Below are 15,653 nucleotides of genomic sequence, written 5' to 3' on the forward strand. Positions count from 1 at the left end.
TGAACAGGTGCAACAGTTAAATTTACTTAAATATTTTAAAAGATAAATAGTGATTTTCTTTGTATTTATCAACTTCTGCACATTATTTCTATATCCCTTTTTATTTATATTTTCAACCCAATATCAGTAACCCACTAATGACTTCTAATTAGCACAGGCTGGTGTAAGATCTCACGATGGATGGCCTTGCACAGTTAACAAACAAACAAAAAACCCACCTGTTTCTTGTCCAAGAATCCCACCGGGCTACATCTTCAACAGGACTATTCATATGCTTAAAGTTAAGCTGTGCCTAAATGCTTTGCTAGATCGGGGCCCAGAGTACTTGGCACCTTGCAGGATTAAGCACTCACACTGTTGCAGTGAGATCAGAACTACACCATGCAGCCTACAAAAATTTTCATTTTCAAAAATAAGGTGGGTTTTTTAGTTAGAGAGAACAAATCTGCAAAGTCAAAAATGCATCTGGGCTTAGATTGTGTGTGCCTCCCCCACAATTCAGTGCTTCATAACAGAACCAATGGAGATTTTTAAGTCTGCCATTTACTCAGTAGTGATGAAAAATACTATTACAATAGTCCACGGTCTGCATTTGGCGTTTGCATAGAGCACTAACATCAGAAAATGTGACTTCCAGTATCAAGGAATTAATTTTGTCACGCTGGCTCTGGTTGTCAAGCTTAAGCGACAGCAAGAGCAACACACCGCGTGGGGTGATCTGAGCACAGCTACAAATCATCTCCAGCATGACAGGGTGAGCCAGATGCATAACAGGATAAGGCAGCAGGAAATGATTCCAGTTTGAGTATAATGTATCATTAATTTTCTACTTTTCTATCTTACTGTGTGTCTGTTGAAGACATGATCTGATCTATCAGCAGAGGAACCATTTTCTGAAGGGGAAGCTGCAATAAGCGATTTCTCAAGGAAGACCCCTAGAAATATTCTGCAAAATGGATACAACTACATCCTGGGTTCAAACCTGCCCTGGTATATTTGTTTGCTGCTTTTGGTTTTGCTCATCCTTCCTCCAGAATCTTCTGCCTCTTTCCTTATGTTGTTTCACCATGTGGCATTTGTTGTAATAAGTTTAGATTTTATATTGGTGGAAGCAAAAACTAGGCTCACAAGTAAAGAAAGCAGACCAGCAGAGTTCTAGAGGTGGAGCGAAGTGTGTAGATGTCGCTAAAAAACTACTACATTTCTGACAAATGTGAGGAATCTGTTACTCTTGCTGTTACCCTTCTGCGTTCTCGTGTGGGCATAGCAACTACAGAAAGAAAGGGATGCAGGTAAGTGACAAGAGTGGGTAAATAAACCAGGGAATGTCAGAAAGGTTTGCAGCAGGAGCTGGGTAAGGTGGCACAAATTTTTCCCTCACTTACACCTGTGCAACCACAGTGAAGTCAGTGGGATTGAACCCGTGTAAGTAAAGGAAGAATCTAATCCATGCCACCTATTTCTCAGATACAGTAAATCACTTCTGGTACTCTGTACAACAACACTGTTTTCATAGAGTTTATTAAAATAACAGCTTCAGGTAAACATGGTCAATAAACAATTTAAAAAAACAAAGATCAAAAACATTCCTCTTCGAATTAGTCCACAGTAACACTGAACCGTATGTTAAAAATGCTGCCCTAGATAACAAAACGTAATTGTACGTTAGCAGACTGAGTGGAAAATTAAACTCATTCATTCAGGCCACGTCTAAACTAGTGAGCTTAGAGCAGCACAGCTGTGCCGATGCAGTTGCACCACTGTAAGAGTGCTCGAGTAGCTGCTCTCTGCCGACGGAAGAGACCTCTCCCAGAGACATCTAAAACTACCTCAACGAGCGGCAGCAGCAATGTCATCGGGAAAAGCTCTCCGCCAACATAGCACCGTGCACACTGGCACTTCGGCCAGTGAAACTTCTGTTGCTCCTGGGGATGTTTTTTTCACAACCTGAGTGACATAAGTGGTAGTGTAGACACGGCCTTAGTCAGTGTTAAAGAATACATTTCTTCTGAGGATTTTAACAGCCTGGACAATAAGTTAAACACACGCACACATATACAGTATTGCAGTCAGATATTTCAAACATTCTATTCTGCTTAGGGGATGAGCATTTTTGTTTTTGCTTTGTTTGTCCTTTCCATTTACAAATATAAAATCACAAACTTGTGACAGGATTGCACATTTTCTATCCTGACACTATCTTATCTTTCCATTCCAAAGTTCTATCACATTGTAAAAACAGAGAGCAACTGTACCTTATTTAATAGCATAGTGCTGCTTAACACAGAGCTCTGAATAATAAAACCATCAAAAGGAGATTAGCTTTAGGCCGTACGCAACAAAAAAGAATGCAAAAAGTACCACGTGAAAACTCATCCTTCCCAGACTCAGTGCTTCACCTCATCAAGTAAAAACATTACTAGGATTTAACCTTTTCCCCTCCCCAATTTGACAAAAAACACCAATGTTTTTGTAGTGTTTAAAAAGCCAGTAGTAATTAAGGATGTGACAAATCCATTTTTTTAAGTACTTGCCAAATTCTGAATTATTTACTGCAGTATTCAGTGGCAGGAGAGTTCTGGAACTAGGAGGGTTGGCAGGAATACAGTGTGTTGTGCACTCTGTAAATACCAGGGAAGCCCCAGAGTGCACCTGGAATGGTACAGCAGTAAAACAGTCACTCAGATGCAGCTGTGTTAGCTACTCAAAACAGTATTAACTTGGATACAAATACCTGAAAAATTCAGTATTTATGTATCAACTGAATACAAAAAAAAAAAATTGTCTTATTTGTAGCCAGTAACAAAAAAGCTGTGACTTGTAGCGAACCATCATACTCCAGGAAAGAAATCTGGACTACAGCCTTATTATACACAGATATGAAAGCATCAAAACTGCTTAACTCCTTGACATTGGCACCATGAGTGCTCCAGGGTTAGCGCCAGTACATTTGGTATTCATATTTCATTAACAACCCCAAGCTCTTGACTTGCCCACTGAGAAGGAGCTGAACAAATCAGGGTCATTTGGCTTCACTGACTTCACTTTGGGAATACTCTAGATCCATCTTGCTAAATGGATTCAAGCACAGGTTCAGACAGAAGCTATTATTCAGCAATCCCTCCCCTAAATGAAATACAAGGAAGTTTACTGTACTGACCAAAAATGCAAGTAGCAATGAGAGGAGATACAGCTGTGAGGTTTTTAAACCCAGTGACACACCAGCAGTGGCCTTTAGATTACACTATTGTAAATCTGAGGAAGGAGTTGGCAGCTGTCTACAAATTAACAGCCTGGGGTTTACACTTAAAAGATGAGGGTAGTGATTCTCAACCTCGTCCATACCATGACCCCAGGTTACAACAACAACAAAGAAGTTTCAGGACTCCACTCCTATCTAACTGTAAAGAAAGTATCTAACTGTTTACAACTCCCAGGTTACTTGAGACCCATGGTTTAGAGCATCAACGATCAGAATTCTGGATTCTCCTTTTATACAAAGTGTCCCCCTGTAGCATATGGCTCCATGTTAAAAAAATAAACAGTAGATAGCATTCCCTGACATATCTACATAAAGTGGTTAATAGAAAACATCTCTACTTTTGTTAACTGAGCCCCAAGCTCAGATTTTCCCAAGGACATATTAGGAAAGCCCACACCTCCTCTGATGGGAATAGGACTCTTCAGTGTCTTAATCCACCTTTTCATCCAGGGCTACCTTTGTATCCCTCGTTATCTTAGTTGTGCCCTTTCACAAAGCAGTCACTCCTGCTCTGAGTAACTGGACAACATTCCAGTAACCTCTGAAGTCAGACTGACTGCCACAACCACTAGGGGATGCTTTAGATCAATTTATCTATCTCCACTCTAGTATTTCAGTGCTGAATTTCCCCCCCCACGAGACAAAGCATGCTGAACCATTTGGTCTGGGTTCAAGTTTAATTTTTTCCTGCCTATATTCCCACTTCAATCTTTCTTACATTCCTTTTGTACCTCTTTCCTCTCAGCTAGTCTTCTGAGTTCACACGTTACCTTCATTCTCTTCCTTTAGCTGTCACAGAGAATGTCAGATACAAGTGCCGTTAGAAGTACACACACCACCTATTATACCAATAAAGATTCAAGCTCTCCTTAGGAAATGTATGAAAACTGATCAGAAAACTGATCTCGACATCTTGGGGTGAGGGAATTTGAGCATGGATAGGTCCGATGGTACCAAACAAATCCTGGTTACATCCATGTGATCAGTAGACTTGAATGACATCATCCCATTCATCAACAGGCCACATCCCATTGTACTGCACATTGGATGGAGAGCTTTTCCAGTCCCACACCTTCACAGGTACCTTCCAGTCCTTGCCGTAGTTGGCTTCGACATATCGGAGGGTTTCACAAGGCACATGTACCTTGAGTTCTACAAACTCAGTCCAACACAGTGTAAACTTAGGAAACAGGTACCTATGTTACAATAAGAGAACACAATAGTTAAGACTCAAAGATAGGTATGATATTTAGTAAACAAAACCTTGGCAACCACTACACCATTTGATTTTTAAAATTATGAAGGAGTACAGATTGTGTATTGTGGCCAGAGCATAAGACAGAGTCAGGGACACCTGCATTTCAATTCTTTCCCTGCCCATGACTTGCTGCATGACTTTGGGCGAGTGACTTAACCTCCCCACTTCTGTTTCCTATCTGTGAAATAGGGGTAATAATGACTTATCTACCTTACAGGGATGTTGTGAGTATTAACTAGTTAATGGCTGTCAAGTGCTTTGAAGTTGGAGTTTTATTATGGCTACATGCTCAATACACTCTCCCTGACTGCTTCGCTGCAGATGCAATGCCCTTAAAAATATAAATCACAAAGAAAACCAAACCTGCCATGGGGCATCGAAGTAATACAAGTTGCCAGACCTATGCAGAATGTCCCTCCCTCTTCTCACACCTGTGGTAGAATGAGACATACCAGCAATGCCCAGGTGATCCAATGGAGAAGATACAGGACAGGGAGCTTAGGATCTACTTCCAACTTTGTCACTGACTTGTGATGCAAACCCAGGACAAGTTACTTCAGGTTAGACTGTAACCCTACATGCTGACCTGGACAAATAGTAGTCGAGCAGCCCCAGGAGCAGCACATGTGCCGTGCACATGCATATATATATTCCTGTGCGTAAAATTAATCACAATATATGTGTTTGCAGGACTAGGGCCATACTCACAAAAGTGTCTATTCAAGGCATCTCTTGAGGAAGTTATGAAACCAGCTCCACAAGAACAAAAGAGAAAAATAGATACAATTCTAAAAAATTAAAACAACATGTGCCAAACGTAACTGCTCAGATACTTTGCTTTCCTTTCCCACATCCTTCATCTATATTTTGGTTATTCAAATTATACATTTCTTGGAGTAGGGACCCTGCTTTTATTCATGACTGTAAAGCATTAAGATCACTTCTAGTATGAAGTACATAACTGGCGAGCATTCTACACTGGGCATTTACTCTGTGTGGTAAAAATCAGAGATTTGGAGCAATCAAATTTTTGAACTGGTCCGCTCCGGCTCCAGGCAAAAACCTACTGCTCCGCGCTCCAGCTCCAGGCTCTGCTCCAAAGCCCTGGTAAAAAGGCTTTGATCTGATCACACCAGTTCCGTAACAGAAGTCTGCAACAAACCTTACTACACACTAGTTAAGGCACAACACTCCTATGATGTCAAATTAACAGTCTCTCAAATGCCAGCATAAAAGTGTCTGCTGATCAACCAGCTGCATTGTCCTTATAATTCAGAAGCAAAAACGTTGTTAAAATACTTATAGTTGTAAATAATTATACGACTATCATTATTCCAATAAAATTTTACTAAATTAATGTTCGAAAATGAAGAAATTCATAGTGTTCCTATACTAATACTATTTACCCTATTGCTAAGTTTTTTGTTTATTTCCCAAGGTGATTTGTTTGTTTAGTTGGTTGATTTAAATCTAATATATCTTATTGTTTCTACTGTGAAATATTAAGTTGTTGCTACACCACAGTAACTTCAGAGCTTCTAAATTCTGCAGCATTCGCTCCCAAGCATAGAAATTCTGGTACAGTAGAACCACAAAGATATGAACACCAGAGTTATGCACTGACCAGACAATTGGACACCAGGTGAAACCGGAAGTAACCAATCAGGCAGCAGCAGAGAGAAAGGGGAGGGGAAAAAAAAAGCAAGTACTCTACTGTGCCTGTATTGCATCTTAAAGGTAGGCACACCTGGGCTGCTTGTCCCCACCCCACCCCCACCTTCAGGGCAGCCACTTACAGCAAGACATTGGGGCTGCCAGCCCAAGGCAGCTATAGTCTGCAGTGAAGGAGCAACGCTGGGGTCTGCGCAGCTTTCTCCCCTCCTTCCCTTCCCCTCCCCGCCAGGAAGGGGACATGCTGTTTTCTCTCACACACGTCCCTGGCCGAAGGGGACAAGCTTGCAAACTCATGCCAGGGCTGCGTGCGGCTGCTGCTTGGAGTGTCAGCTGTTGGATTTGGAGCCCGAACTGCGCTTTGTTCAGAGTTACAGACAACCTCCATTCCCAAGGTGTCCGTAACTCTGAGCTTCTACTGTATTATCACCATTTATTCTTGAAGAACAGTCAATCCAGAGATCAGGGGCTCAGACCTAGTTGAGGTCACTTCGAGATACGACAATATAAAAAGTTCACATGAGCTCCGTATGTACTTATGACAGAGCTTCTAATTTCTGCAGCAGTAACTCTATCGCTTCTAAACTCTATAGTTGTCACTTTGATGTTTAGAAACTCTCCCATCTGCAGCCTCGTACAGTAGAAAGCTCTGTTTTTAAGGTGATAATTCTTAGAAACTCACTCCAAGCTGAAGAATTAGATTCTAGCACGACTTAAACAGAATAACTTCTGTCTTGGCTGACCAACCTCATTTCCTCCCACGTTCCACAATCATTTTGAAAGAACAAAGTGAAAGCACCTAATGGTGGTGGGTATCCCAACCTTTAAAGTCAAGAGTGGTTAATAATAAGGTTTAACTGTTTAAAAAAAACCTCTCTCCTTGTATCTCTCCTTTTAAGAAGGTATTTAATACAATGGAAGCTAGGTTAGGACATCCTAAACAGGTACATTCTGTTACTGATCAAGAGGACTAATCTCCATGCTCCTTTTTGATATATATTAGATATAGTTTACTATACCTAGGAAGCACCTCTTTAGGATTTCAAGTTTTTATTATATTGACTACTTTCTAACCCCACCTGACTATCACAGACCAAACTTCCATACCGGCCTTTCTCCAATACTGCTTAACAAGCAAAAATAAAATAAATAAATAAAAAGGATTAGAACATCTGTACCATATCCAAGAGTGCAGCACCTTGGGCACAACATTGGAGCATGAATTCAAAGCCAACATCCATTCTCACACATGGGAGGCATTCTGCCTTGTGCAGGGAGAAAAAACGCTGCTTTCATGCCCATAATGACTGGTACACACATATAATTTTGGAAGAGAATGTCAGCTCTTTTGGCAAAGAACTAGATGTCACAACATAGGTATGGCACAACCTTTGGCCCGCACAACCTTTATCACTGGAGATGAGGTATCAGATGGAAAGAACCCAGTCTAACTCTCAGAACCCAGGCTGAGTTTGCTCAGCTGACTGTTTACCTAAGAATATAAGAATGACCACACTGGGTCAGACCCAAGGGTCCATCTAGCCCAGTATCCTGTTCCTGACAGTGGCCACCACCAGATGCTTCAGAGGGAATGAACAGAACATGGCAATTATCGAGTGATCCATCCCCTGTCATTCAGTCCCAGCTTCTGGCAGTCAGAAGTTTAGGGACACCCAGAGCATTGGGTTGCCTCCCTGACTCTCCTCGTTAACCGCTATTGATGGACCTGTCCTCCATGAACTTAACCTGCATGCTTAAATCTACATTTACCTGCATATCTGATACAGAAAAGAGCAAGATACTGTAAATGGTGTTCCATGTTTCCTAAACCACTTTAATAACAGGAACATACTTTAAAAAATACCAAAGGCATTTGAGAGTAACGGCCCATATCACTGCAGAAATGCTACTGTGAAATGTATTGTTGTGGACCATTCTGCAGAATCTCAATGAGTTGGGTTATTTTGCAAGGACTGGTGAGCCCCTGTGCCATAATCTCTAATCACACAAATAGATGACTGAACCCTCAGTGCTACAAAATACATAAAAACAAGCACTTGAAAGAAAAAAATTGTAGCTTGAGTCCCCTTTTCCCTTTTTATTAAACTAGTGCTTGTCTTAGTCCAGATGACATCTGTTTAACAATTAGATTCCAAGGTTACTGCAGATTTTCAAAGAGCACGCTGACAATGCTGAATATAACACCAATTTGATGAGACACTTAAATGTCACTGTTTCTCTTCCCATTTCTCCAGCCCTCACTGTGCAAAATCTCTACAAATTCTTCTCTTCCTGAAGCACCTTCTTGCTTGGAGGATAAAGCTAAATACCAACTGTTGTAACTACTATTTCTAAAACTTTGCCATTACAGTAACACATCGTACTTAATAACAGCATCTAATGCTGTAACAACTTGTTCAACTAGTTTTCCCTTCTATAGACTTGAAATGAATTCATACTTAAATTTCTTGCCCGATTTGGCTTGAGTTCCTCCATTCCATATGTGGTCGTCATCTTCATAGAAGAAAAAAATATCAAGTTTCACATCATCTTCTCCCTGAAAGGAGAGTTCCAAGCTGTCTTCTACCTGTGAGACAGACAAATACACTTCATATCCTCATAAAACAATCAGGAAAAAACCAAGAGGTTGCCTGTGATTTATTTGTGCTGACATGTTACAGGGGAGTAATTGCCTTCTTACAATCTTGGGTGTCCCCCTCAGTGGGGGACACCTGAAGGGTAAAAAGAGAAAAAAGAATCTGGTCAGCAAGGAAACCCTTTAACAAGCCCTCTCCAAGAAAACAACTGCTCTCTAAGACCACAGAAGACCAGTTTCCATACTCTATTCTGTATACATATTGGCAACAATGCAAGTGTAACCACATTTCTTTAGCCAGATCTCACAGCAGGAGTATTTTATTAGAACGCAAAATGCAAAAAACTGACTCCAGTTTGAGAGTCACATAAAAGAGCAGAATAACCTCAATTAATTTTATTAACATTCCTTCCTTTTCATTTTATATTTCCATTAGCACCAGTTAATGATGAATCTCCTGAATCCAAGCTAAACTAAGACTGTTTGTGAGATCACACACTGACATAGGGGCTGTATATAGCCCTGATAAAACACTTGTAATTACATTTAATCAACAATGTTTTTTTTTAATTCTGAGGTCTTCCGCATCTCTGTCCGAGACCTGTGATTTTGTCTCTTCACCCCACCCTTGTGATCCTGCACTGTAGCCATCAACTCTTTGGAGTCTAACAATGCTATTTCTTGAACCATCTGGGGGTCACTGATGGGCACCCTGAGGCACTTCTCTTGCAGCCCTTCCAGCCCCTCCTGGCTGTAAGCACAAGCCTATGCAGAATGATACCCCTATAAGCAGGCCAAATCAATACCAAAAGAACACAATCCACCTTCATATTTAAGGTTCTCTAGTGACACTAACACACAGCTAGAAACCCACATACAGAGTAGAATTCAGGGGCAGGATCATTATTCCATTATGAAAGGTATTGTACAAAACACACATTTCCCCTAGCCCCAGAAAGTGTATGACGTCAATGAGTTTACATATGGGTAAATTAAATGTGCACAAACATTTGCACGATCAAGGCCCACAAGATCCTCTCTTATGAAAACTGTTTTTAAACACCTTCAGCCAACTAGAACCTTGAGAAAAATGATGGTGTCTATAATGAAGATAAAGTTCACAGTTCAGATTTGTTACTTACTAACCTTGCCAAACTTGTGCTTCAGTGGTAGTCCTGCTTTCTGAAATGCTGGAATAATATCAGATTTATAGTCTTGTATGAAGACCCCCAAATCCACGTCTTTGCTATAGGGAATAATATTACACTGTCTATACCAGCCTAAAAAATGGAGAAAACACGAAATCAGAGACATGGTGAATATACAGCTAGAGCTGAAACTAAGTAAGAATGAAGTTTCATGTGCCACTAGCTGAGATATCTTTGGGGGAAGCCACTCAGCTGCCCTCTACAGAGACACCTGGATTGGAAAAGGAAGAGCATAGGGAGCTACTCCACTTGTGGCCAGCTGTCTCCTCTGGAAAAGTGAGTACTGTGAAGGAGCCTACCACCACTTAAAAAACGGTCCCTCTCTCTCTCCTAACTTACATTGTTTTCTAACTTACATTTTTAAAAGAAAACTATTCCTGATCTGAGCCCTTTATGCCAAGTTTAATCTAATATTTATGGAGTCACAATTCTATTTTTAAAAATGGATTACTTCACTTCAAATACTAGTTATTTCTGGGATGTAAACTGCCTACGTGCTGCTGTTGGGAAATGGTGAGACTAGAAACCAGATATGCCTCCCTCCTACCCCCTTTTGTTTAAGCCACATCGTAGGTAATGGCACATCACGAAAATAATACTCCATTTTAAGGCAAAAATAAACCCTAACATTTAATGAAATACTAACAAGAATTATTAAATCTATGGCTATAATCTACTTTGGAATTTAACATTCTCTTTCATCCATAATGAATTTGGGATATTGCTTTCAACCTTGGTACAGTCAATAGGTTACTACGGTCCCCCCATACTGAAGTTTTATAAATAATTTATCACACTAAACACCACGTTTGTGTGGGATGGAGAAAAATCTGCATCTAAAATAAAAGATAACTGAGAAGCAAGATTCCTCTGCATTTTCTTTCAAGTACCTTTACAAATTATTATTAGTGACCTGGTCCTGCAAGCTGCTGAGAGTTTCCTGAGAGGTGACCAATGTACTGAAGTACTACTGACTTAAATGAAAACGCTCAACATTTCATATGAAGCCTGTCCAGCATCTCAAATGGCTGGGCTCTAAGTGGCTTCTGAAAGGGGTCTTGGAAATAAAACAAATACTATTTTATTGTAATTTGTGGATTCCTCATTTTGACTTAGCAGTGACGTTATTTTAACTGTGCTAACGCACTGCTTCACACACCTATCAGATACCCCCTACTAACCTGATGCATTCAGCTGACAATCTCAGCCACCAGCACCAGAACTAAACAGGATTAAATGTTTCAGATTTCAAAAGGCGCTTTACTGGGGTTGAAAAGCAGTACAATAGAAGCTCAAATACTTTACCAAGGCATGTTCCACTGCTCAGCCAGAACCTCACTCCTAAGTTATTTAATGTCAGGGCAGCCAGATGAAGCAATGCTTTTGCCTTTTTCCTAAACTCCACTGCATCAAGGGAGGCATCATCAGGATACAGCTAAAGGGTTAAGGAACATGAAACTACTTTCAGACATAAATGCACCTTAATTTTGAAAATGTTCTTAGTTTAAAAAAAAAAAAAAAAGGGGCAATTTTTTTCAAGACCGTAATTAGTCTCTGGACACTGTCCACACCACCATCTTGTGGCTGTTTGGCAATACAAACGGTGAAAGGAGAAAAGTAAAATTTAAGTGCCTATACAATAAACTAGTGGTTCTCAACCGAGGCTCCGGGGCCCCCTGGGGGTCCGTGAGCCCTTTCAAGGGGGCCGGTTGAAGCCCCGATTCCCAGCGCACCCCGTGGGGCTGAAGATGGGCGGCACAGGGCTGAAGCCCCAATCCCTGCCCCTCCCTGCTCCCGCTTCACTGGCCTGAAGCCCTGATCCCCAGCACCCCGTGTGGGACTGAAGCCCGGAGCCCCGAGCCTGGTGCTCCCTGTGAGGCAGAAGCCTGAGCCTATGAGCAGAGTTGGGGACATGGAGGGCATCTGCGCTCTCCCCCCCAAACTGCAGCACTAGATTACGGCAGTCCCTGGGGCAGTTCCACACCTCCCCCCCCCCCCCCCCCATCTCCTCTCCCTGCCCCTTGGCCAGGTCGGAGGTGGAAGCTGGAGCCGGGCAGTGCGGGGCAGCTGCTGCTCTGGCTGGCACCACGGAGTAGGCAGCAGCAGTGTTCCTTCCTCTCCTGCGGTGCCCCAGGTTGAAGATGCTCCTCAGCTACCATTTGCTCCGGCAGAGGCAGTCGGTAAGAGTCCCCCCAGGCGGGGAGAGCTAGCTCCGTGGCTGGCAGACTCCTTGGGGAACAGGGACCGCAGGGGAGTCCTCACAGCACACAGCCCCTAGTACCCCTCTCCCTGCACCGTGAGTTACCCCCGTGCCTACACACAGCCCCTAGCCACCCTGTGTGCACACAGCCCCAGCTACCCCCTTCCTGCAAGTTGAGCTACCCCTTCCCTGCACCCTAAGCTGTTTTCAAATTTTTTGAGCTAAGCTCCCCACCTTTGAGTTATAATTTTTGCTTGCCCCCCTCCCCCTCCCCAACCAACCCAGACAGGTGGGTGGCCTGCTGAGGTGAGTCGGGGTGGAGGTGGCACTCCCTCCCTGGACCCCACCATGCAGAGGTTGTTCGAGCCCCGCTGGCCCCTGCCTCCCCCCTAAATAGAAGTCAAACTACGCCTATACCCAAGGCCCCTGCCCCGAAGCCCCTCCACCCCCGCGGGGCCCTGCAGTTTTTATAGCATATTGAGGGAGGCCTCAGAGAGAAAAAGGTTGAGAACCCCTGTAATAAACCATCCTCTGTTATCTTTTCCAAACTCATAAAATGTAAAAGTCAGTATTAACGTACTACTGGAATGATCCACACCAAAACCAAAAAGATGAATGTATATATTAAAGAAACAAAATATACCTCTACCTCGATAGAACACGAATTCGGATATAACTCGGTAAAGCAGCGGCTCCGGGGGGGCGGGGCTGCGCACTCCGGTGGATCAAAGCAAGTTCAATATAACGCGGTAAGATTTTCTGGCTCCCGAGGACAGCGTTCTATCGAGGTAGAGGTGTATGGAAATGCTGTGATTAAACCTCTGCAAAGCTTACAACTTTGCAACAATAATGCATATTGAGCCTGATCCTGCTCTCACTAAAGTCAATTACAAAACTCTTATGGATACCAACTGGGGACAGAATTGGGCTCACTCTGGTTATTTTTAGCACATTTTTTACAATTTGTCTGGTGCCACCAAGTGTTAAAATAGTGTAGTGAAGTTACAAGTTTACACTAATTTCAGTTGAGGCACAGTCATTTAAAAGTAGCAGTGCATTTTCAAGTTATCAGAGCACAAAAAAGCATCTTAACAACAAAAGGTCTCCACTGGGATAACTCTGGTACCAACTTTCCAAAACAAAAATTTTTTTTTTCTTTACTCTGAACAAGCTCTAAAAAGATTCAACCCAATCAATCACTTCAAAGGTTACAAGCCCCTGAAAAAGGGGATTTTGAATGAATGTACTCTCAAATTTAAGCATAACCCTACAAACGTGCTGTAATGCATGGTCAATCCTACTGTGACCAAAATTAAAAAATTACCAGAAAATTGGGACTCTCATTTACTCTAAGGCTGCTTTATACAACTCTGACAGAGTAGAGGGGTCTTAAAGTGTGTGTAAATCTATATATAACCATTTATTTATTCTCCATATGATTTCAAATGCAGAGACAAATGCAGCCAGAATAAAACCAAACAAATGAAACATCTTTAGTTATTCAGAGAAAAAAGTTCTAGTTATACTCTCAATTGTAAAAAAAAATTAGTTTCTTTACTTTCTGAGAACGAAGGCCCCAATGCTGCACTTATGCAAGAGTTTAATTTTTAAGCCTATGAGTAGACCCATTCAAGTCAAACACATACCTAAGTGTTTGCAGGATGGAGGCCTATGAGTGGAAATCTACTTTACATTTCAGTGGAAACACTACCTGATTACCACTCACCTGAAAGAATGCCCGAGCTTCTCTGTACCTACATTCAAGAAACCTAGAGTGTGACATCTCCTCTAGAAATTGGGACAGATTTTTTGGAATCTGAACTTTTAAGTCATCAATGGAAAGTTGTAGTACTTCTGGCCTGCAGTGAAAGAAAGACATTATATTAACATGGCCAAGAATGCATCAGCGGTGACTAATCAAACGCCACCTCCTATCTCTGGCCCAGGTTATAAAGATCTAAAACATGTTGCGCACTTGAGCAGTTGCTACCTATAACCAAATGTATTACAACTGGTTACACAAAACTAGAACCTCTTGGGTGCAATAAAATCTACAAACTACTCTCCTAGGCAAAGATTTTCAAAATGTGGGCTAATATTAGACTCCTAAATCCATATTTAGACAACTGAATAAATCACCTTATTTTTTAAATGTGCCAAATAGCCAGCAGCTCGCACCGAGCTGATTTTCAGAGCATTTGAAAAACCAGGCCATTTAATTCAGTGCCTAAATATGGATTTAGGAGTCTAATATTAGCCCCTATTTTGAAAGCCTTGGCCCATATTAATAATTTAACAATAGTTTAGGCCTTCATGACAACTGAAAAGTTGAATGCAATTCGATAGTTAATGCCCCGGATTTTAAATGTTTATGCATATAATAAATACAAGAGTTCAAGGTATAGAAGGGACGTTTAGTAACTCAGTAATTCTTAGCAAAAAGTTTTTTTTTTAAAACTACAAGCGTTTGTTTCTGTTCTGGTTGTTGTGACAATTTCAAGTAGACTGCAGGAATATTATTCTCACAGTCAGGCTGTATGCATCTTGCTTTGCCAAGACTGCAGCAAGTGTGTAGCTTCGCCATTTTTCATATGCTACTGAAACACTGCATAAGTGAAGGCAGCCTAGTTGTGGCTTAGAAGGCTGGGCTTACAACACCAAAGTACATGCTGCTCAGGGAAGGCAAAAATAGAAAGAAAGCTAGAAAGAGAAATTGAGACGCAAAGAGTCAAGTTACAAGAGTTCCACTCAACCGTTACTGAGCTTTTTATCAATTTCCCAATGACGTTACTCTCTGTGGATTCCTTTTAAAACCTTCCATTATAACCTTAGTACAATTATTTCTGACACTACTATTTTACCACGTTTACTAAAGTGAATAAAAGAATCAGGCCCCTATAATGAAAAAAATAAATAAAGTCACAGTACAGAAAATGTGAAGTCAATTCTCTCTCAAAACCCACCCCAAACTCCAGATCGGATCACCCTGGAATTCTGGGGAAGTTCAGAGCCAGGCTACCTGTTTTTGACCAATTTTGGTAGAGGCACTTCCATGCCAAGTTCCTATTTCAGTCACTTATAGTAACTTTAAAAATGGAAGAGAAGCACAGTTTAAGCACAAGACTGGGGGCAAATAATTCATCCGAGATCTGACACAGACTTTGCACATCTGACAAGGCAATTCACTTAACCTTGCTGCTTCAGCTTCCCTATTTGTACGGCAAGAATACAAGTACCTGATGGGGTGTTGTGAGGATTAACATTGTGAAGTGCGTTGAATATAAAAAGCACTATAGGCTTGATCCCAGTTCCATTTAAGTAAATAGCAACACTTCCATTGTTTTCAATGGTGCAGAATCAGATAATATGTTACTACTCCTATTCCGGCTGAAATTGCTTGTGCCCATTCAAAATTTTATTTTTGGGGGGAGGCTTTTGGTAAAATTCCAGTTGGTCAT

General features: G+C 41.5%; 1 protein-coding gene across 3 annotated transcripts in view; it reads right to left on the reverse strand.

The window, feature by feature from the left end:
- Positions 1 to 1,504: 1,504 nt before the first annotated feature.
- Positions 1,505 to 15,653, reverse strand: part of FKTN (fukutin) — a 32,906-nt gene continuing 18,757 nt past the window's right edge. For all 3 annotated transcript variants that reach the window (XM_054031281.1, XM_054031279.1, XM_054031282.1), the window contains 5 exons: positions 13,922 to 14,054; positions 11,301 to 11,430; positions 9,934 to 10,067; positions 8,651 to 8,778; positions 1,505 to 4,458 (listed from right to left, as the gene is read on the reverse strand). In XM_054031281.1, the coding sequence (XP_053887256.1) occupies positions 4,245 to 4,458; positions 8,651 to 8,778; positions 9,934 to 10,067; positions 11,301 to 11,430; positions 13,922 to 14,054 (739 nt within the window). In that variant the 3' untranslated portion in view covers positions 1,505 to 4,244. The remainder of the gene's footprint in view (positions 4,459 to 8,650; positions 8,779 to 9,933; positions 10,068 to 11,300; positions 11,431 to 13,921; positions 14,055 to 15,653) is intronic.

This window comes from Malaclemys terrapin, chromosome 6 (genome assembly GCF_027887155.1).
Source record: "Malaclemys terrapin pileata isolate rMalTer1 chromosome 6, rMalTer1.hap1, whole genome shotgun sequence".
NCBI lineage: Eukaryota > Metazoa > Chordata > Testudines > Emydidae > Malaclemys > Malaclemys terrapin.